Below are 22019 nucleotides of genomic sequence, written 5' to 3' on the forward strand. Positions count from 1 at the left end.
TACAGTTTGACAGATGCTGATATGACAACCATGTAGTAACACACACCCTTTATTTCACTGACAGTTTCAAACAACCAAAATAAAGCAAGATGTACAAACTATGCTTGCTACTACAAAATACCAGAGAACAAAATTAATTTCTGAAATGGGTGCATTTGTTGATGGTACTACTGCACATTGCTGAACTGTATTGTTCAAGGGTATTTCTTTCCCTAGTTTGATTTCTTTTAGATGAGGAAGAGGGGAAGAGGATAGGAAGAACGTAGGATAAAATGCAGATTGCACAGGAGACCTTGACAATGATCTTGGAGGTAATTTATTCATTCAGTTTTGTAGAATGTTTATAGATTTTTGGTTTTGTGTGTAAAATATAGAGTACATTTGATTACATTTCTTATACACATGAAGTACCATTTAACCACAAAATGAAGTATCAGTATGTTGAATGCTCCCCAAGATAAACAGACAGCCCTCAAGCTCAAGAACAAGAGTTGTATATGTTTAGCAGACTCTTCTCTCTTTCTTTTATTTTTGTGGGGTTTTTGTTTTTTAAACCGAAACAAAAAGCTCATGAAAGTGCTGGACTGTCAGCAATGGGAAAATGAACAACTCCATTTATCTGCAGAACAGATACAGCACTGGCAGTAACAGGGAAACTTTCTGCGTATCATCTTGCCAATGTGACCTCACCTACAGGAACAATGTGTAGGCATGAGAGGCTTCAGTCTTCCTGATTCATCCCTATCTTTTTTTCTCAGTGGTAAGACTGCCAACAGGGATACAATTGATTCCAACTGTGGTGGTGGGTTTCGTGATGTGGACATCTGCCCACAAGAAGTAGGATTCACACCACCAAAATTATTTTACATGGGCAACTAAACCTCCATGACTATTGGTGTGGACCAAATTCTTAGTAGAGATGAATTTATCACAAGATCTGCCATCACAACTGGGCGCCACCACTGCCAACAGAAAGTTCAAGGATTAAATGAATACTGAGATTGAACTATCCTTTCATCTACAGAAATGGTCCTTCCCGGTCAGGGTTGTGATTTGTGTGTAGAATAATGTAGGAAAACTGGCACTAGAAATGACAATGCAAGGCCTGTTTGGTGGAAAATGGACTTCAGTTTCTAGGGCTATCAGCTGTGCACTTATCACAAACACTGCAGATTAGATCACTAGCCTCTGATTTCTGGAGTGAAAAATCCAAGTTCAAATCTGTCCCAGAGCACAAGTGATTTTGATGATCAAGGAACAAAAGGAAATTTAATAGGCAGCACTTGTTTAAAACAAACAAAAGGAAGCACTTCTTAACAGGGCTTTGGAGCAGAGCCCGGAGCTGGAGCAGCTCCAGGTTTTTGCCTGGAGCTGGAGCGGAGCCGGAGCACAGCTCCAAAGCCCTGCTTCTTAACACAACACACAGTCTACCTGGAACTCGTTGCCAGGGGATGTTGTGAAGCCAAAACTAAAACTGGGTTAAAAAAAGAATTGGGCAAGTTCATGGAGGATAGGTTCATCAATGGCTATTAGCCAAGAATGGTCAGTGATGCAACCCCATGTTCTAGGTGCCCCTAGCCTCTGACTGCCAGAAGCAGGGAGTGGACTAGAGGGGATGGATCACTAGATAATTGCCCTGTTCTGTTCACTCCCTCTGAAGCACCAGGCATTGGCGACTGTCATAAGACAGGATAGTGGGCAAGAGGGACCATAGTTCTGTCTCAGTATAGCCATTCTTATGTTCTTATCTCCTACTCCCCATTTCTGAACATCACAGGAAAGCCACCCAACATTTTGGCCTTATTCAATATAACTGGCAGTCTATCTCAGGGAGTCTCGTGTCTGAAACCTAGAATTCACTGATAGCGTACTGGAAGGAAGCTAGTACTACAATTGCTCTATAACTAACACTATGCCTACACTTGGGCTCAGACTAGTAATATTAGATCCTCACTTGCATGACTACTACATTCTGTCAAAACATCCACATACATAAACCTTAAAATAAACATAACTTAAAAGCATCTATAGTATCTTAAATAGCATAATTCCAAATCAACTTCTGATAACAATGGCAGAATTCCAAGAAATGTTTTCTTTAAAGTTATTTTGGTTCATCTTTATTTTCTAAGCAATTTAAAAAGGAACACATTTAGTAACAAATGTTCAGTGCCAAGCGCAGAATTATCTGTCATATAAAGCAAGTGTCTTGCACAGAAACTTCCTCAGGTGAAAAGCTGACGAATGTAAATTTAGCTAGATACAATTCTAACTCAGTACAAGATCAAGAAATAGTTTTAAACTGAAGATGTCTAATAAAAGTACTATGAAGACATATGCTAAAGAAAAAAAATGATAAGGCCCTGATCCGGCATGGACTTATGCATTTGCTTAACACACATGGAGTAGCACTGCTGACTTCAGTGGGACTTCTCAGAGTGCATAAAAATAAATCTTTGCAGGACTGCAGCCGAAATGGTTTAAAAAACCTGCAGTCTTCTGCTATCTCAGACCATGATTGCATCAGACTCACATGCTAGGAACGATTGCTTCTGGTAACTGATTGGGTGAGACCCCTTCAAGGAAAACAAAAGGTACTACTATAATATTCTTCTTAGTCAACAACCAACTTTGCTCTAAGGCATGGGTTAAGTAAGCATTATGCTGTTGGGTGTTCTGCTTTTTGGCTAAAAGAAAGTCTGGACAACTTGGTCATTAGAAATCCCACACATAGAAGTAAAACATTTACTCTGGTGTCCTTACCAGATTCAAAATGGGTAGCATTTCATTACAGATAGTGTGTCATTACTGGTAAACTTTGCAGATGACACAAAGATTGGGGAAGTGGTAAACAATGAAGAGGACAGACCACCAATACAGATACTAATACGGTGCCATCTGGATCGCGTGGTAAGCGGGGCTGAAGCAAACAATATGCATTTTAACCTGTACCTCTAGAAACAAAGAATGTAGGTCATACTTACAAGATTGGGGACACTATCCTGGGGAGCTGGGAATCTTTAAAGGACTTGTGGTCATGATTTGTAATCAGCTGAACATGAGCTTCCAGTGCAACGCTGTAGCCAAAAGAGCTAAAATGATCCTTGGATGTATCAACAGGGGAATGTCAAGTAGGAGGAAAGAGGTTATACGACTTCCATATTTGGCACTGGAGTTACTACTATTGGAATACTGTGTCCCAATCTGGTGTCCACAATTCAAGAAAGATGAAGAGGCTTCAGAGAACAGCCACACGAATGATAAAGATTGTAAAACATGTCTTATACTGAATAGATTCCAGGAGCTCAATCTCTTTAGCTAAACAAAGAGAAAGTTGAGGGGCTATTTGATCAGTCTATATAAGTACGTATATGGGGAACAAAATTTTGATAATGGGCTCTTCAATCTAGCAGATAAAGGTGTAACAAGATCCAGTGGCTGGAAGTTAACTAAATTTTATTAACGAAACTAAACTAGAAGTAACTAAACTTTATTCTTGTGACTGTTGACAGATTTGACACTGTAGTCTAGCAAGCAGTATCTTGATTTTAAATCTCGGTAGGAGTTCTCCTACTGGAATGATGACTGGAGAACCACTCCGCTGAAGCTTGCATCTGACCTAGAGGCCTGCCCCAATGCATAGGTAAGTACTGAATGGGTAAGCTGAACTCCACCTTGCTGCCCTACAAATCTCAGTCAAAGGGATACTGTTCAAAGAGTCTGTGGAGGTTGCCTGAGTTTGAGTTGAATGTGATCTAACGTCCAGGTGAATCTTCTTCTCAAGAATATAGCAAGTATGTATGCAGCCCGAAACCCACTTGGATAGTTTTTGTTAGGATATTGGCTGTCCTCTTATCCATCCTGCAAACACCATGAATAGTCTCAGAGAGGTTCTAAACATTCTGGTTCTATCCAGGTAAAAGGACAAATGCCCTACCCATTTCTAGAGTGTGAAGCTTCACTTTGACTGGTGAAGAATGAGGTTTAGAAAAGACAACCATGGGGTGAATCGATTATTACTACCACCCAAAACAATCATAGGCAGGAACTTAGGGTGAGGTCTCAGGGTGACCTTGTCCTTGTGGAAGATAATAGAGAGGGGACCTGCCATGAGGACCTGAATTTTTCCATTTGTCCTGGCCAATGTTATGGCAACTTGGAAGAAAAGCTTTACAGAAAGCTGCTGGATTGAGCAGGTAGCCATGGGTTTGAACTGAGGCCCAATTAATCCAGTACTATGCTGAGATCCCAAGCAGGAGTGTGTTCCGTAGTTGGTGGAAAGGCCTGGGTCAGTCCTTTAAGGAATTTCATCATGGTCCTGGCAGCGATGTGACAAGTCCAGTGCTGTCTGGAGTGCCATTCTAGAGGTTACCTGCCCTTTGGATATGGTGGATCTTAACTCCTTCTGATATTCATTGGGGGGGCTTGTCCATTAAAGAGGAGGGTTGATTCCATAGCAGAAAATGGTACTTTGCGAAGAGTGCCTGATAATTAGTAATCCCAGCCTGAAGACTCCCTAAGGTATACTCTTTATGTCCAAAAAGGTTCAGTTTTTTAAGATCCTTTTCGGTGGGAATCGACCTAGTTTGTTGTTCAGACCTTTCCTGTGAAGCTTGGATGATCAGAGACCTCAAGGTGGGGGGCTGGAAGGAGTACTCAAATCCTTTTCCCAGCGCCTTATATCTCCTATATGCATACATGGAAGTTGGCAGGGATCGATGCAGGAGCATACCATACAGTTTTAGCTGGTTCTAGCAGTACCTCATTGATTGGTAGGACCATTCTACCTGATTGAGAGAGCCGGAGAACACCCAGCACATTACGCGGCTTTTCTTGTCTGATGCCAAGTGAAAAGTCTCGAGAGTCCATTAGCTGATGAGTCTTTCAACTCATCTGAAAGGGGTGTGGATGGAAGGTTGGTCATTTCATCAAAGCGGCAGTGGCTATTGGAGAAATCATGCCCACTGACTCTTTGTTCCTCCTCTACTGCAGACTGTTGAGGGGTTAGTGTCAGGGCCAATTGCAGAAGCTGTTTGGGGGAGGAAAATCTTAATTTACAATTGAGCTGGGGAGATGCAGTACCTGATGGTGTCATCAGAGATTGGGACCATGATGGCTAGACTGTGGTACTGGCATTGGGGACTTCCTGGCTATCGGTACTGTATGCTGAGGCAAAGTGGTTACCATTGGTCTTGGAACTGGCTTCATCATCAATGGGTCAGCAACATGGAAGGCAATGTATGCACTCTGTCAAGACACTCTCAGTCTCAGTAATCTGCTAAGGTGGTACTAAGAGGCTCAGGAGATCTTTTGCAGCTGCATAGGGTTCCAGGGTGGTTGGTACCAAAATAGACCTTTGCTCCATTATGATCAAGGGTGATGGCTCCAGTGTCTGCTCTAAGGAAGCTGCCAGCCTCAACTGTCCCAGCTCAGGAATCAGAGTCAACAGCTCTGTCCTGGTCAAGTCACTAGGGAGTGATATTGAGGAGCAGCAGCCAAAGGGTACGCTCTACCTTCAGTACTGGAGTAGTTACCCTCTGCAGCCAAAGAGTCCCCCACCAAGGACTTCAACAATGTGAAGCCATCCATTTCTTTGGTTTTGAAGGCTGAGAGGGCTCTGAGCATTCATGTCTCTTCAAGGAGAACTCTGACAAAGAGGAACACCTTTCTCTGATTTCTGGTAAGGATGGGGAGCACTCCTGGATTAAGACGAACTCCCTTTAACTGATCAAGGATGACGGGCAAAGGCATTCTTCTCTTACCTTCTTGATTCGTGAAGCTTTGGCGAAAGACAGAACGAAAAAGGGGGTTTGAGGACCCCAAAACAAGTGCCACTAACCAGCAAAAATCACTAGCTGCATGTTCACAGAGTAACAGCTGACAGCACACTCCGAACAATGACAGTACAAAGGAACAGAAGGGACCCTGTGTGCCTGGGCACCAAGAGAAAATAATTAATACTCAGGTATAATCATAATGGAGCAAAGGTCTTTTTTTTTTTTTTCTTTTATTTTTTAACAATTTAGGAAGTTTTAACCTGTTTACTAAACCTTGCCATGTAAATATCAGGAACAAAACAATCATTACGACTGTTCTCTTTTGTTTAAAGAGACATTCTACAGGAAAATAGCCATCAGATCTTTCTATTTAACAGGTTGTTACCATGTTACAGAGTGAGCATCATTTCAACACCTATGATATTTCTAGTGATTTTATTAAATTGAATGAAACCTCTATATCCACATGTTTAACAAACCATGTATGTCTATCAAATGTTAATATTCAAAAAAGTTAGATAGGTGGGGTTTTTTTGGCAGGTGAATGTACTTTTTCTGAGTAAGGAATAAAAGGTAACCAAATATCAAGCATCTGTCTGTTTTGCTGGATACGTAATTAGTATGTTAATTCCATATTTTTGAACCATTCCTCAATGGTTGGGCTATTTTTCTTTTTTCCATTGAGGGACTACCAATAGCCGAGAAGCTACTAGCAGATAAGAGATTAATTCTTGAGTTCTGCATGTAGTTTTGTATACAGAATTATACAAGTAAAATGATTTTGAAGTAGGTACATTACTAAATTTCTAGATACACATTTTCAAAAGTTCTCCTTAATTTTACCCAAATATTTGCAAGGTTCCTTCTTCATATATGCAATACTGTATTCATCTGTACACAAGAGTATTCGAATGTGCAAACTGGGTAATTGTGTCTCTAACTGTAAGATTTTCCATGCATGGAAACAGATGTGCTTGCAAATACTTTGGGCACAATTAAAAGATGTCCTTTGAGAGGTTGCCCCATACTGCCAGAACATAACAGTATTAAAACTACTGAAATAAATTAATGAACTAGCACACACTTTTTAATTTTTTTTTTAATAGTGGTGTGGCACTGTGTACTCAGATTCAATTTCTACTGACGACAGGAAGCAATTTCTGGCAGACAGATTTGCTACATGTTCCTGGATGTTTCAGTGACTCTTTTCCAATAATAGGTTGAAAACAAACAAACTAGACAGGGGAAGATATTTTCAAAATGTAATTTTCTATTTTTGGAAGCCCCACCCTACTTTAGAAGTTAAAGAGTTCAATTCATTTCAGAAACACACACAATGATGCATTTAATTAAAATGCTCACATTCCCATTAAATTTAGGTAAAGAAGTTTAACTTAGAGATGAACAAGTCTCTATACATCTCTCTCTGGATAACTGTCAATACAAACAAGCTTGTGGATACAACATTCTTTTAGACTGTACCTTCTTCAAATACTGTCTCTAAAAGTATGGGAGTGATAGCACAGAAGACCCTAACATTGTGACAATACAGCTGGCTTTTCTGCTTTTTCAGGAAGTAATGTCCGGTATAGGAAAATAAGCCGCACTTTGTAGGTACCAGAAGATCAGGAAAAAATCACAATACATCACCTACTTGCAGGCCTCTGCACACTCCTGTCTCCAAAGTTATTCTAGTTCAGACACTGTCTTAATTTCACCTCTATACTAAGTTGTTGCAGACCTTTATTCAGTTGTACCGTATTAAAGTTACTTGCCATAGTCCGAGAATAAAAACATCATGCTTGAAAATACTGCAAAATTTGCTGAACCAAGAACTGTATGCAGGGCCGGCTCTAGGATTTTTGCCGCCCAAAGTAAAAACAATTTTGGCCGCCCCCCCCCTTATTTAATTACCCCACCCCCAGCCCCGCCTCAACTCTGCCCCTTCCCCAAATCCCCAGCCCTGCCTCCTCCCCCCAGGCTCTCAAGCCTAGGAGGGAGGGGGAGAAGCGGCACCGCGCCGTGGCCACTCGGAGTCTCCCCCCCCCTTCCAGGTTTGAGAGCCTGGGAGGGAGGGGGAGACTCCGAGTGGCCGCGGCGCGGGCGCCGCTTCTCCCCCTCCCTCCCAGGCGCCCAAGCCTGGGAGGGAGGGCGAGTAGCGGCGCGCGAATCAGCTGTTTTGGGCGCCGTGGCAGCAGCAGCGGAGGTGAGCTAGGGCGGCTGGGGCACATTTTTAGGGGCGGCATTCTGGCGCCGGCCATGCCGCCCCTAAAAATGTGCCGCCCCAAGCTCCAGCTTGTTTTGCTGGTACCTAGAGCTGGCCCTGACTGTATGTTAACCCCCCACCCCCACCTTCCTAAAAAAGGAACTTATTTGCTACTATATTTTCAAATTGGTAGCACACAGACAAAAAAAACAAAACATCCACACAAATCCACAAAATTCACAAGGCACTTGGCCCTGCCACTTGGGAAATTTGGGTTCAATTCCAGGACAAGTATTTCATTCTCAGCAGTGGCAGAATCCTGGGAAAGCATCACACTCATCATTGTCAAGTTTGGAGAAAGAAGCATATCAGTCTCTTAACAGTAACTGCTGCATGACTAGTAAGTGGGGCCAATAGGCTGTAAATAGAACTCTTTCCAGTGCTGTCTCAATTCTTCTTAAAATGATGGCGCACAGAGAAAAATAGAGGGGGGAAGAGATATTTTCAGGATTTCAGCAAGGATGGTGGGATAACATATGCTGTAAAGGCTCCCATAGTGATCTCTGCATATTATAAATCTGCAGTAAAATCCTCAGCTGGAGTTTATGAACAGGGGGCCCATTTAAGACTTGAACAAAAAATCCAGTAGGTTTAAGTCCACATTATCAACTAATTTGAAAAAGTTCTTTTATTCAAAACACAGTGTTTTTTGAGTTACAGCAGCACAAACATGTTTGACCATAGCCACTAAACATAAATTCAAGGATGGCTAAATTCATTTTAATCCAATTTATTACCCATAATAAAATTCATTCTTGAGAGGAGCTGTCATATGCCAAGTTTCAAGTTACAGTGGATTTTTATGGCAAAAGTATAACCCCCATTTTATGGGTTAATAGGGTAAAAACTGACAACTTTATAGCCATGATAGCTAACAGTATGCACAAGATATTTCTCCAAGCAACATGGAAACAAGATGCTTTTTTTAAAACTTGCATCAAAGTGCACAAAAATGTGTGGGAGATATTTACTAAAATGGCAAATGCAAAATATTCCACTGAATCCTGTTAAATAATAATTAAATAATAAAAAACAGAGAAGCAGTGACAAGGCAAAAAAACATGATTTGAAAGATTCGCAACTTGTCACTTCATTATCAAGCTGATGGGAACAGTTTTTAAATCCCTGCCCTTTCAATTAGGATGTATGAAAATGCATTATCTACATGTTAACAACATCAAAACACTCTCACGGCAGATGCTCAACCCTGCACAGTAGCCATTTATTTCTGAAATATGTGATGTACAAACACATGTATCCTGACTGGAACAGTATTGGAAATTCAATTAACTAAGAATAATATTAAAAATGTTGGTTTAATGTTCCTCCTCCACAATCTGTTCTAAAATTGTTGGTGTATGTTTTTTTAAAATGACACCCTCCCTTGACTTGTGATGGACCTGAAGAGGCAATGCTTTACTGCTTCTGTTTCAATAACAGGTCTACTGCAATCTCTAGAGCCAATTTTTCAAATAATTATTTGCATCACAGAAAAAAAAAATCTCTCTGCTGCATTGTGTGTGTGACTGTTTCTAAGCAACACTGTTGTTTCAGATCAAACATGAAATAGTCATCTCAGTAAAGGTTCAGCGCTTTTTCTCCGTACTTACTTATTCTGCATCATGTTCATTATAACCCAGTCGAAGGGATAGACATTCTTCCCAATGAGATTCTTGAACATGATGAATGTTTCCATCAGAAAGTCCTAAAATAAGAGGGAAAACATTTGAAAAAGGCCACTCTTTCAGATCAAATATGATACCATATGGCTGATGAAAACTCACTTGATTAATGACTAAATTCAGAAAGGTATCTCTTGCTTTGTTGAATGAAAAAATACAAACTATTGTTAAGGTAAACTTTATATTAATTCTATAATTATATTATTTATCCCTTCCAGACGATATCTGTAACAAGTATAGGTTTTTTTTCTTTTTTTAAACTAAATAGTTCTATATTGTAATCAACCAATTCATGGTATAATTCCATGAAAAAGAACAAATGACAAAAAATTCATCAAATTTAAATTTTTTGCTGAAGGTGATTCCAGCTCTCATTGATAAATATGTAGTTAAGGATAAGCATGAAGTCTTACAAAATGAACTTCATAGTACATAACAACATAACACACCAGTCAAAGAAGAATAGATATATAAAACTGAGATCTGTCAATCCTGTTTTGAATATAAACATTAAAACAAACTATTTGTATATGTAAAAAGAGGGAAGAAGAAGGTTTTAAAAATATTTCCTACGTTAAGCAAATAAGGGTCCAATTATACAAAAGTATTCACTGGTGAGTAGGTGGATTCTCCAGCATAGACTTGTTTTAAAAGTTATGCTCTGGTTTGAATTAGAATTAGAATTAATTCAGGGAAGTCCTATGCCTGCGTTATATGGGAGATCAGAGTAGATGATCATTTTAGGCTCCCCCTGAAAAAAGACATAAATTGGTTCTGCAAGAGAAAAACTGATGCTGCACAAAATAAGCTTGGTGGCATAAGCCAGTTGATTTTTGTATAGACATGAACAAACTCTCTGGAGAAAGAAACTTGTGCAATTTACATGTGCTGTGAAGCACCTAGCACAATTTGCGGTGCTATAAAAATAATAAGGCGTATTAACATGCAACACTTTACAGAGCATCAAAACCACAGAAAATATGCAGAGAGCCAGAAAGAGCTTATGCAACAGCTCCTCATCCCACAGAATGTACCAGCTAGTCCCGCTGAACTTTTTATTCTTGATACAATTGTCTCCGTTATTCTAGTCCAAGGCTGTTTCCTGTGCAGGAGCTTACATGGAACCTTGTTCAACACCATCTCTTCAAAATGTCAGATTTCTCCAACACAGAAAAATGACACCCATCTGTCTTTTCATGCAAGACAGTGTTCTCCCATTCGTCTGTCCATCCAAAGTCTTAATGGAACTCCATGCTTGTTTGAGTTAATCTTTCTTGCTCATTGTCCTTTTAAACATTTTAACACCGGTATGAATCCTGGTATTGAATATACCCTGGGAATGTTATTGCTTTCCCTAGAATACTAGAAGAGGTGCATGTTCCCTGGATATACAGCTCTCCCTGGTCAATATTATGAATACTGCCATTGACCAGCCAGGGAATTTCTCACCTCGAAGAACCAAGGAGTTCCTAAGCATGCTCAGCAGCTGTACAGTGAGATGGGAGTGAGAGAAAGGATGACTGGTTTAGAATGTCTCGTACAGCTTTCTGCAGCAACCAAAGGAGGAAATATTTCACATATTTTTATCTGATGAATCGAAATTAGGTGCAGTGGCTATACAGCCAAAGAGGCCCACAAAACATCAGATGGCACAGAATATGTATTTTAAAGTAACACCACTAGGTGAGTAAAACAGCTAATGGTAAAATTACTCTCCATAGCACATCAGTAAAAGAAGACATTCTGACATTAAAAGAAGTGACTTCCCAGACTTCCAGAGTTTGCAACTGCTAATAGTTAATATGAGATGCTACTGTTGCATAAGGCAAAATTCATTCCAGGCAAATACTTCACTAGCTCAGTAAATGTGTTCTCAGTTTAGTGATCAAACTGCATACTTCACTACTAGCTTTTCATATATAAGTTACAAATTTTTAATGATCATATTGCATATTTTGCTGACTGGAATCATGCAGTATTTCTTTCATTAAACTACGTTTTTACTACATGAAATGGTTGATTTCCTTGTTGATCCTGCTTCATAGCTTAATAACTGAGACGTCAGTGGGAGTTGTACTCATGTGAATGAGGGCAAATTTGGACCCATAGAGTTTATCTTTCTGAATATTTTATGAATGCAGATACATACTTTCCTGGTTTCTTATAGCAGATTTCATTTTGTACTTTATTAGTTCTGCTGGATGCTTCAGCTGTGGAGTTTTTGTACACTTTGCTGATCAAGCTGCATGTGGTGGCAGATGAATTTCCATGCATTTTGCTGATCAACTTGCATACTTTACTGACCATGAAGGTGATGTAATATCTGATTTGTGCTAATTTGCTGATTCAGCCACGTATTTAATCTACTGACATTTACACTTTAATAACCCCATTTTCACAAAGGTACTTTAATCATCAGCACGTAAAGTTTATTGAATAGAATTTATACCCTCTGAAGTTTACTTATTCATTACGTATTTATATCAGTGCTCTCTTGGCAGTTTAGATTCTATCCTTCCTATATGAAAAGTAGTTGATTTTGTGCCAGCATGGCTTGCATTATGAGCAAAAAGCTGGATTTTATTTTTAATCATCAGCTCATGCTATGTTTCCTCGGCAACTTTTAAGGTAAGAAACTTTTAGTGCTACTTTGAACCAATACAAACTGCTCTAATTGTAAAGTAAGGATACAGAATCAAATTGTAGGAGCAAACCATGCAACTCTTCCTTCATTATAGCACAGCTTCTGCCTTCTGACCAACTGAGAAGCCTACTTGATATGTCACTGAGGACAAGTAAGGTCTGAAGCCCTCTTGGATGCTGCACCAGTCAGCTTCACACTGGTGACAGAGAAGGGGTAACCAGCTGAGCTCCGAGACAGATGGGTTCCATTTGCAATCTTTCTTGTTTTTAAACTAAGGGGAAGGGAGAGGACGACAGACAGTGTGTAGACACACAAACAGGACTTACAAAGAGATCAGGGTGAGGAAAGGGAATGGAGAGCCATTTATTTTAGTTCTCCATCTTTTAAACACAGTGTTTAGCTGAGATTGGCGTGAAAAAAACAAAGAATGCAATTTTCCTTGTTTCAGCTGACTATCCAGCAAGCTCAATATACAAAGACCTCTAGAATGGTGGATTATAGGATTTCAGAGTAAGAGTTTCTGAACATAGAGAGAATAAAGGTGATAGGAAAGGGAAGAGAACCCTGACATTGCCTGCCTGCTGTGTGATGGCCTCTTTCCCTGCCTCACCTGACAGTTCATATCAGGCAAACTATGTTTTTTCATGAACACCGGAAATGGGGCTGAGGCTGCCCTGCTGTATTCTCCCTTCTTCCCAATAAGCCTGACCCTCTGCCTTGTAGTTGGGTGCAGAACGGAGAAGAGAATGCCCCTTTCCATCCTTCAGGCCTCCAGACATCACACACCATGTTTCACAAGCTCTACTGTCCACAGAGTTGTGATTTTCCAGGAGTTCCAATAAATCCCAAGGCTTAGTAAGATCATTTGAAGCTCTCTACAGAGCACATAAGAAACATGGGAACTCCATATAAGGAGGATTTTAGGGGACAAGCAACTCCCTTGTAAAGCATCCCCTATGGTAAGTGGATCCCCACCTACCAGTGACATGTATTGGCAGCCAGGCTTCCCCAGAGCACCACTATATAAAGCAGATGGCAGGTGGGCTCCACACCAGCCCATTTATGGGGAAAGGGGCACTTGAAGAGTAGGCAGATATGCTAGGGCTTTAGTAAGGAGTAAAATCTTCTAACTATTGTGGCTTTTCTGAAGTAGCAAGCAAAGTGGCGGGTTAAAGAAAGCCAAAAAGCAATTGCTTTAAACTATAAAGCAGCCATGAAAGTAATCTCTCACACTCCCAGTAGTGCCAGTTCAAAATCTGACTTCAGATGAAATACTTGGTACAGTAGTTCTCAACCGGGGGTCTGCAGCCCCCTGGGGGTCCATGACTCCTTTCAGGGGGTCCACCTGGCCCTACGTCTGAAACCTGGTGCCCCAAGCCCCGGCGACCTCTGTGCGACTAAAGCTTGGAGCGGCGCGGGGATGAAGCCAGCAGCCTCACCTGAAGCAGCCCGGGGCTGAAGCTGGCAGCCCCTGAGTCCCATCTCCCTGCCATGGGCAGAAGCCCTGAGCCCATGGGAAGAGATGGGGGGGGGGAGGAGGGAGGAAGGGGGATCAAGGGTGTTGGCCCCCAAACTACAGTGCCTTACCCAGAGTGGGGCAACTCCGCCTCCCCTACTTCCTCCTCTCCCCAAGCCCTCCTCAGACCCAGGGTGTAGGTGGGAAGCCAGAGCCAGGCAGTGTGGGGCAGTTGCTCCTCTGGCTGCTGTGCCATGGAGCGGGCAGATGTGGCATTTCCCATCTGCTGCTGGTGCCCAGGGTTGTGGCTGCTCCTCAGCTCCCAGCCCTCTTTGACTGCTCACGCAGCTGGTAAGAGCCGCCTGGGCGGGGGGGCCCTGCTCTGGGGCCAGCACAGCTCTCGGGGAGCAGCCACCGCAGGGAGGCCCTTCTGTCACATCGCCCCTAACTATCCTTCTCCCTGCAATCTGAGCTATCCCTCACGCCCCCACACAGCCTCTAGCTACCCCCTGCCTGCACTCTGAGCTACCCCCTCCCTGCCCACGCATTCCCTAGCTACCCCTTGCCTCCACCCAGAGCTATACCCCTCACTGCACACAGTTCCTAGCTAACCCGTGCCTGCACCCAGAGCTACCCCCTCCCTGCCCATGCATTCCCTAGCTACCTCTTGCCTGCACCCAGAGCTACACCCCTCACTGCACACAGCTCCTAGCTACCCCCTGCTTGCACTGAGCTGCTGCCCCCACTGCACACAGCCTTTAGATACCCCCTGCCGGCACCCTGAGCTACCCGCTCCCCACTCACGGATTCCCTAGCTACCCCCTTCCTACACCCTGAGTTACTCCCCTCACTGCACACAGCGCGTAGCTACCCCCTCCCCACCCACGGATTCCCTAGCTACCCCCTTCCTACACCCTGAGCTACTCCCCTCACTGCACACAGCTCGTAGCTACCCCCTCCCCACCCACGGATTCCCTAGCTACCCCCTTCCTACACCCTGAGTTACTCCCCTCACTGCACACAGCGCGTAGCTACCCCCTCCCCACCCACGGATTCCCTAGCTACCCCCTTCCTACACCCTGAGCTACTCCCCTCACTGCACACAGCTCGTAGCTACCCCCTCCCCACCCACGGATTCCCTAGCTACCCCCTTCCTACACCCTGAGCTACTCCCCTCACTGCACACAGCCCCAGCTACCCCTGCCTGCACCCCGAGCTACCCCCCCGCCTGCACACTGAGCAGTTTTCAAACTTTTTGAGCTGAGTTATATTTTTGGTTGCGGCCTCCCACAACCCAGACAGGTTGGGTTGTCTGCTTGGGTGAGTCAGGGGGTGGAGGTGGCGCTCCCTCCCTGAGCCCCGCCAACCCTTGCCCCCCCCCCCACCAATAGAAATCAAATTATGCCTATACCCAAGGGTCCCCCCCATCAGCCCAGAGCCCCCCCTCCCACCCCACTGGGCCCTGGAGTTTTTATACATATTGTGGAGGGGGGCTCAGCAAGAAAAAGGTTGAGAACCCCTAACTTTGTAGATAATTAAACTTCCTGGAATGGAACCATGAATCTTACATTGTGTTCTCCAGACAGGATCTACATGAATCTTCACAAAATTTAATAGCCCTCCAAAATGGTGGGAAGCAGTTAGCAGCACCAGAAGTGCCTCCCAACCCCTTCAACCAGGGTCCCCAAACAGAGACAGAAACAGGGGGAAGTGGAGGAGCACGGGACACAAATCAGCAGAGAAAGTTTGAGCTCAGTGTCTCTGAAGTTGAGGAGTTTCAAGGAGGGAGTGAATGACCCTGTCAAAGGCAGCATATATAATAGATCAAGAACCATGAGCATGAAGAACTGCTGTGGCAACCAAACCAAGAGGAGGACTTCAGTAAGCGGAGGTTGTGAGCAGTGGATTTGGTGGAAAACATAACTACTGATTACATTTATTTGTATAACAGCAAGCAGGATTCAGCTTCTCTCTTCACTAATCTAAGAGACAGCTGAAACAAGCACCCCAAACCAGTAGATTCAATGATCGTAAAAAAAGGTGGTGGTGTTTTTTTACTTAATATTCTAAACATAATGTAGACTGTTACTTTCATTTGAATCACATTTATTCTGAATGCTAGATTAGAGTAGAGAACTTCACAAATTGATTATAAAGTATGTAAATACTAAAATATGTACATTGATGAGAAGTTACAGACTTTGTTGATGACTTTCAAGCCACTCTTTTATAGTTAGTCTACAAGAGAGGCCCTGATTCTCTAAGACTTTTTCAGGAATGGAGCAGCTGATTGTTAGTAGAGTGACCTGAAGGAATTTTAGATAGAATTATTGGCTTATTCGGATAAGTATCTCTGCTCAGCTTTCCTGCTGGGTATGGTAAAATCATAGAGATGCTTCTGAACTTCATACTGAATAGATCCCAACAGCACCAACCCATAATGCAGTGGGGTATAAAACAAAACCTGCTATGACTTAGGGCTTGTCTACACTTAAAACGCTGCAGTGGCGCAGCTTTGTTGCCGTAATGCTTCAGTGAAGAAGACATTACCTATGCCGATGGGTGAGGTTTTCCCATTGGTGCTGATAATCTACCTCACTGAGAGGCAGTAGCTAGGTTGATGGCAGAATTCTCCCATTGACCTAGTGGTTGTCTACACAGGGGTTAGATGGATATAGCTGCATCTCTCGGGGTGGGGATTTTTTACACCCCTGAGAGATGTAGCTATATTGAAATAAATTCTTAGTGTAGACCAGGCCTTACTTCTCCATGAGCTCAAGGATCTGTTTATGAAAGCTCTTCTGCTTATTCTTTTGGCAGAAAGTTTCTGAGATCCCGCTTCTTGGCATAAGTGCTAAAGCTATGCTTATCAAATAGTCTGAATGTTAGCTGGGAGTTGACTTAAGGAAGAGGCTTTCAATGAATTGCATGTCAAAACTATACGGCCTCTTCACAAATCACAACTACATAGTTGTTTATTTCACATTTGTACATAGCCCCATAAGGGTACATTGTATTATCATCTAACCCATATATTCTTATATTAAATCATATTTATATATACTTCTGGCTATACATAATTATGTGTGTGTGTGTGTGTGTGTTTATTTTAAGCGCAAGTCTTTTCCTATGTTGTGTTTGTATCAAATAATGTACACTGCAGTGGCATGAGGTGCGTCAGGCTCTGGTGCCAGGAAGTCAGGCTTGGCGGTTAGAGTGGTGGTCAAAGCCAGATGTAGGATCAGGCCCAGGCTGAAGACAGCGCTGAAACTGGGCTCCGGGGACAGACCATGGGTCCGAACCAGAGTCAGTAGACAAGACAAATCAGTATCATAGTTGGAGTCCAGATGCAGGCCAACCGTCAAAGTAAGGTGGTCGGAGTCATTAGACAAGCCAAATCAGTATCATTGTCAGACTCGAGATGTAGGCCAAGGGTTGAAACCGGGTTGGACTCAGTCCAAGTGTCTGGAGGTCAGGAGGTGGATATAGGGCTGGAGCAGGTCAGTAACAGGGATGGAACAAGGTCAGATTAGAGCATGGACAAGGCTGGAGCACACTGGAACAAGACTCGGGCGAGGCTGGGGCAGGAACTAGAACCTGAGGGTCATCTGACCCAGGCCCTGCTCAGGGAGAGGCTGCTGCAGCATGCCTGAGAGCTGAATCACTCAGTCTGTTGGAGGACTGAGTCAGTGCAGCTGAGTGAGCAGCCCTGGTCTGGCTGCAGGTTTGCCTCAAAAAGTGGCATTTCCTTTCCTCTCTCTTGCGGTCCTGCCCCTCACTCTCTTACTCATCTTGCTTTCTTTTCCCATCTAATACCTTTCCATGCTCTCCCTCCCCTCCTTCTAACATTCGCTTCCCTCTCTTTTGCTCCTTTCCCACATCCAGTGCTCCTTCCTCTCTCCTTGCTTCTTCCATCTGTCTGCTTTTAGCTGGGCTGTAACCAGGGCCGACTCCAGGCAACAGCGGAGCAAGCATGTGCCGGAGCGGCACATGCTAAGGGGCGGCATTCTGTCCATTCTTGGGGCGGCAGAGTCCAAGCGGCTTTTTTTTTTTTTTTTTTTTGCGCTTCAGCAGTTTGGGCAGCAGTCCCAGCATTTTTTGTTTGTTTGTTTTTTGTTGCTTGGGGCGGCAAAAATGGTAGAGCCGGTCCTGGCTGTAACAGGGTTTCCGAGGAAAAGCTGCTGCTGGCTATACCACAATCAGCTGTTTGGCTGTTATGGGGTATAAAGAACAAATAGCTAAGCGCATACCACCTACATACAGCTGAGCAGAGCAGGATTGACAGCAGCAGCTTCTCTTTTGAAGCCTTGCCATAAGCTAGCACAAGGAAGGCAGTGGGGGGGGGGGGGTAAAGGTGAAGAAACTGGATGGATATGGATTAACAGATTTTACATATACATATCTCACACACATACACACACAGAAACACGTGTATAATGGGTTTGCTTGATACACTTAAACATAATGCACTTACCACTGAAAAATAGACACTAACAATAAAAAATCAGCCTTTTAAAACTCTCCAAGGCATTCAAAATTTTACAGAAATTATGTAGTCTCTAGCTATATCATATGAAGTGAACACCTTTACAATGGAACTACTGTCTTTAGTGGATTACTATTTAATAAACTATTGTTTAAAAAAGTCTATCATAAAGCAAAGTATAAGGTCAATAATATATTCCAGGCTATGTATCAGTCAGCCAAAATATGCACAAATTGACTATGTAAAGGAAATGTATCCTTTGCCCTTGTTTACCTAGCAGTGCATGACCTCCTATAATCATGAGCCAGCGTGCTTGGCCTACTGACGGCAGTTTAAATCACTAAGATCTCCTGGGCGAAAGGATATTATGAAAATAGCAACTCTCATAGCCAAATACTAACACAGACCCTTTTGCTAGCCTGAAAAAATGAAGGTGAGATCCCACCTCATTTAGAGTCTAACCACTGACAGCTAATATTTTCAAAGTTGTGTAAAATGAATTCATGTTCCTCTCCTAATATTTCCCCTTCATACAGATTCCCAAACTAAGGTGAATGATCTTAGGCCTAAAGCAGAGAAGAGACTTGATAGAACCTATTTTACACATCTGTTTAGTAGAAAGCATGAACAACATTTGAGGTCTAACATTATCTGGAACTAAAATTTCATTTTCAAATCCAGGTTCTGGCAGGTGTATATGTCTGTTGCATAAACACTAGGGCAATCTATATCTACCGTCTATGCTTGAAAGCATCGTTGTGAGTCAGATCACTCCACTCTAGAACAGGAAAACATTCATGTTACAAATCCAAGATGTAAGAAGACTGACTAGTTCCTAAAGAAATGTCAATTGGTTCTGATGCCTTTTATGTATTTACTATTGCAGTAGTTTGAGACATGCTGTGGAAGAGGCAAAACAAGTTCCAGTGCGATTCAGTCAGCATCCTAAACCATGGATTGAGTGGAGTAATATGCAAAGATGAGACTGAAGTGTGGCAATAATTAGGGCCCTACCAAATTCACAGTCCATTTTGGTCAATTTCATGGTCATAAGATTTTAAAAATAGTAAATTTCATGGTTTCGGCAATTTAAAGCTGAAATTACATGGTGTTGTAATTGTAGGCGTCCTGACCCAAAAAGGAGTTGTGGGGAGAGGGGTCGCAAGTTTATTGTAGGGAGGGTTGCGGTAATGCTACTCTTACTTCTGCACTGCTGCTGGTGGCGGCACTGCCTTCAGGGCTGTGCAGCTGGAGAGCAGCAGCTGCTGGCTGGGAGCCCAGCTAGGAAGGCAGAGTCGATGCCAGCAGCAGCACAGAAGTAAGGATGGCACAGTATGGTATTGCCACCCTTACTTCTGTGGTGCTGCTGCTGGCAGGGCGCCACCTTCAGAACTGTAGCAATAATGGACGATGTTAACTAATTATATGATGACCTCCCTGAACAAGCGAAGAGTGATAACCTCAAAGTGAAAGAATTTTGAACCACACTGAAGTAGCATTGACTAATCTCAAACTGATAAGGAGAGAGAAGCTTGTACCAGAGAGTTAATTTTATGAATTTTGGGTGATGATGCATTAGCCATTTTTACAAAGAGCAGATAACTCAAAATATCACATAGCAAATTTGGCATCACTAGTTATTCCTAAATCAGAATAGTATAGTTTGTTATGGTCAAATCCTTAGTGCCTACAAAGCAGTCCTAAGCCAATGTATGGCCTCTTCTCAACACCCTGAATAGCGTCAATGAACAAAAAATAGTTTCTGTACAAAGAGCAAAATCCAAAATGTCATCTATTAAAAAAACCCCTTACTATAACAATACATATTCAGTATAAAACAAAACAAGTTTAACCTTTTTTTAAAGAAGCAATAAAAAACTGTAATATAGATCCCATGGCATAGTAAGAGTAACAGTTCTTAAATTATTGTCAGATTTACAGATGATGGTGAAGAAGTAAAATGAAACCATGGTCTAAAATCAACAATCAACAGATGAAATCCAATAAAGGTGGTCAGTGCAAAGTACTTCACTTAGGAAGGAAAAATCAAATGTACAGCTATGTGGAATGTGGAATAACTGGCTAGGTGGTAGTACTGCTGAAAAAGATCTGGGAGGTTATAGTGGATCACAAAATGAATCCAAGTGAATCCAATCAACAATGTGCTGCAGTTGCAAAGCAGACTAATATTCTGGGTTGTATTAACAGGAGTGTCATATGTAAGACATGAGGAATAATAGTCTTCCTCTCTTTGGCACTGGTGAGACTACAGCTGGAGTACTGCGTGCCACACTTTAGGAAATATATGGACAAACTGGAGAGAGTCCAGAGGAGAGCAACAAAAATGAAAAAAGGTTTAGACATGACCTGACATGAGGAAAGATTAAAAAAACTGGGTATGTTTAGTCTTGAGAAAAGAAGACTGAGTGGGGTCCTGATAACAGTCTTCAAATACATTAAGGGCTATTATAAAGAGTATAGAGATCAATTGTTCTCTGTCTCCACTGAAGAAGCAACATATTAGTAAAAACTTTGTAACTATTAGAGTAGATAAACTCTAGAATAGGGCTCCAAGGGAGGTTGTGGAATCCCCATCATTGGAGGTTTTTAAGAATGGATTAGACCAGAGGTGGGCAAACTACGGCCCGGGGGACCCTCCTGTCTGGCCCCTGAGCTCCTGGCCCGTGAGGCTAGTCCCCAGCCCCTCCCCTGCTGTTCCCCCTCTCCCGCAGCCTCAGCTCACCGCACCACCGGTGCAATGCTCTGGGCAGCTGGGCAGCGCAGCTGCAGAGCCGTGGCCTGACCCGGTGCTGTGCTGCACGGTGGCGTGGCTGGCTCCAGCTGGGCGGCACGGGTGCCTGTCCTGGTGCTTTGGGCAGCGTGGCTGTACCGCCACCAGCCACCGGTGCTCAAGGCAGTGCGGTAAGGGAGCAGGGGGGTTGGATAGAGGGCAGGGGAGTTCAGGGTGGTGGTCAGATGGCGGGGGTGTGGATAAGGGGCGGGGAAGTCTGAGGGCGGGGAACAGGGGGGTTGAATGGGGGCAGGGGTCCCGGGGAGGCAGTCAGGAAGGAGAGGGGGATTGGATGGGATGGTGGGGGGGCAGTCAGGGGCAGGGGGTCCGGGGGTGATGAGGGAACAGGGAGCAGGGGGTGGTGGATGGGACAGGAGTCCCAGGGGGGCCGTCAGGGGACAGGGAATGGGGACGGGGGGGTTGGATGGGGCAGGAGTCCTGGGGGAGCCGTGAGGGGGCAAGAAGCGGGGGGGATCAGATAGGGGGCGGGGGCCAGGCCACACCTGGCTGTTTGGGGAGGCACAGCCTCCCCTAACCAGCCCTCCATACAATTTTGGAAACATGATGTGGCCATCAGGCCAAAAAGTTTGCCCGCCCCTGGATTAGACAAACACCTGTCAGGGAGGGTCTAGGTTTATTTTGTCCTGCCTCAGAACAGTGGGTGGACTTGATTTCTCAAGGTCGCTTCCAGCCCTACATTTCTATGATTCTATGATGTGAAAATCTCACTTATGCTGAAGGAGAAAGTGACACGATATAGTATATGGCCAAATATCTTTGGGGAGTTCTTCCTAATAAAAAGTTAAAATTCATAGAGCTGTGAATATACTTCATTGATGCCCCGCAAATGATTGGGAAGTGTGAATCCATAGATAGTTCTTATCTTTTGAAAATGCACACATTCTACATCAATTTAA

The 22019-nt window shown here is 43.3% G+C and overlaps 1 protein-coding gene across 2 annotated transcripts in view; it reads right to left on the minus strand.

The window, feature by feature from the left end:
• DOCK1 (dedicator of cytokinesis 1) overlaps positions 1-22019 on the minus strand; it is a 566139-nt gene that overhangs the window by 218119 nt on the left and 326001 nt on the right. For both annotated transcript variants that reach the window (XM_054033802.1, XM_054033801.1), the window contains exon 29: positions 9654-9748. In XM_054033802.1, the coding sequence (XP_053889777.1) occupies positions 9654-9748 (95 nt within the window). The remainder of the gene's footprint in view (positions 1-9653; positions 9749-22019) is intronic.

The sequence above is a fragment of the Malaclemys terrapin genome, chromosome 7, assembly GCF_027887155.1.
Source record: "Malaclemys terrapin pileata isolate rMalTer1 chromosome 7, rMalTer1.hap1, whole genome shotgun sequence".
Classification (NCBI taxonomy): domain Eukaryota; kingdom Metazoa; phylum Chordata; order Testudines; family Emydidae; genus Malaclemys; species Malaclemys terrapin.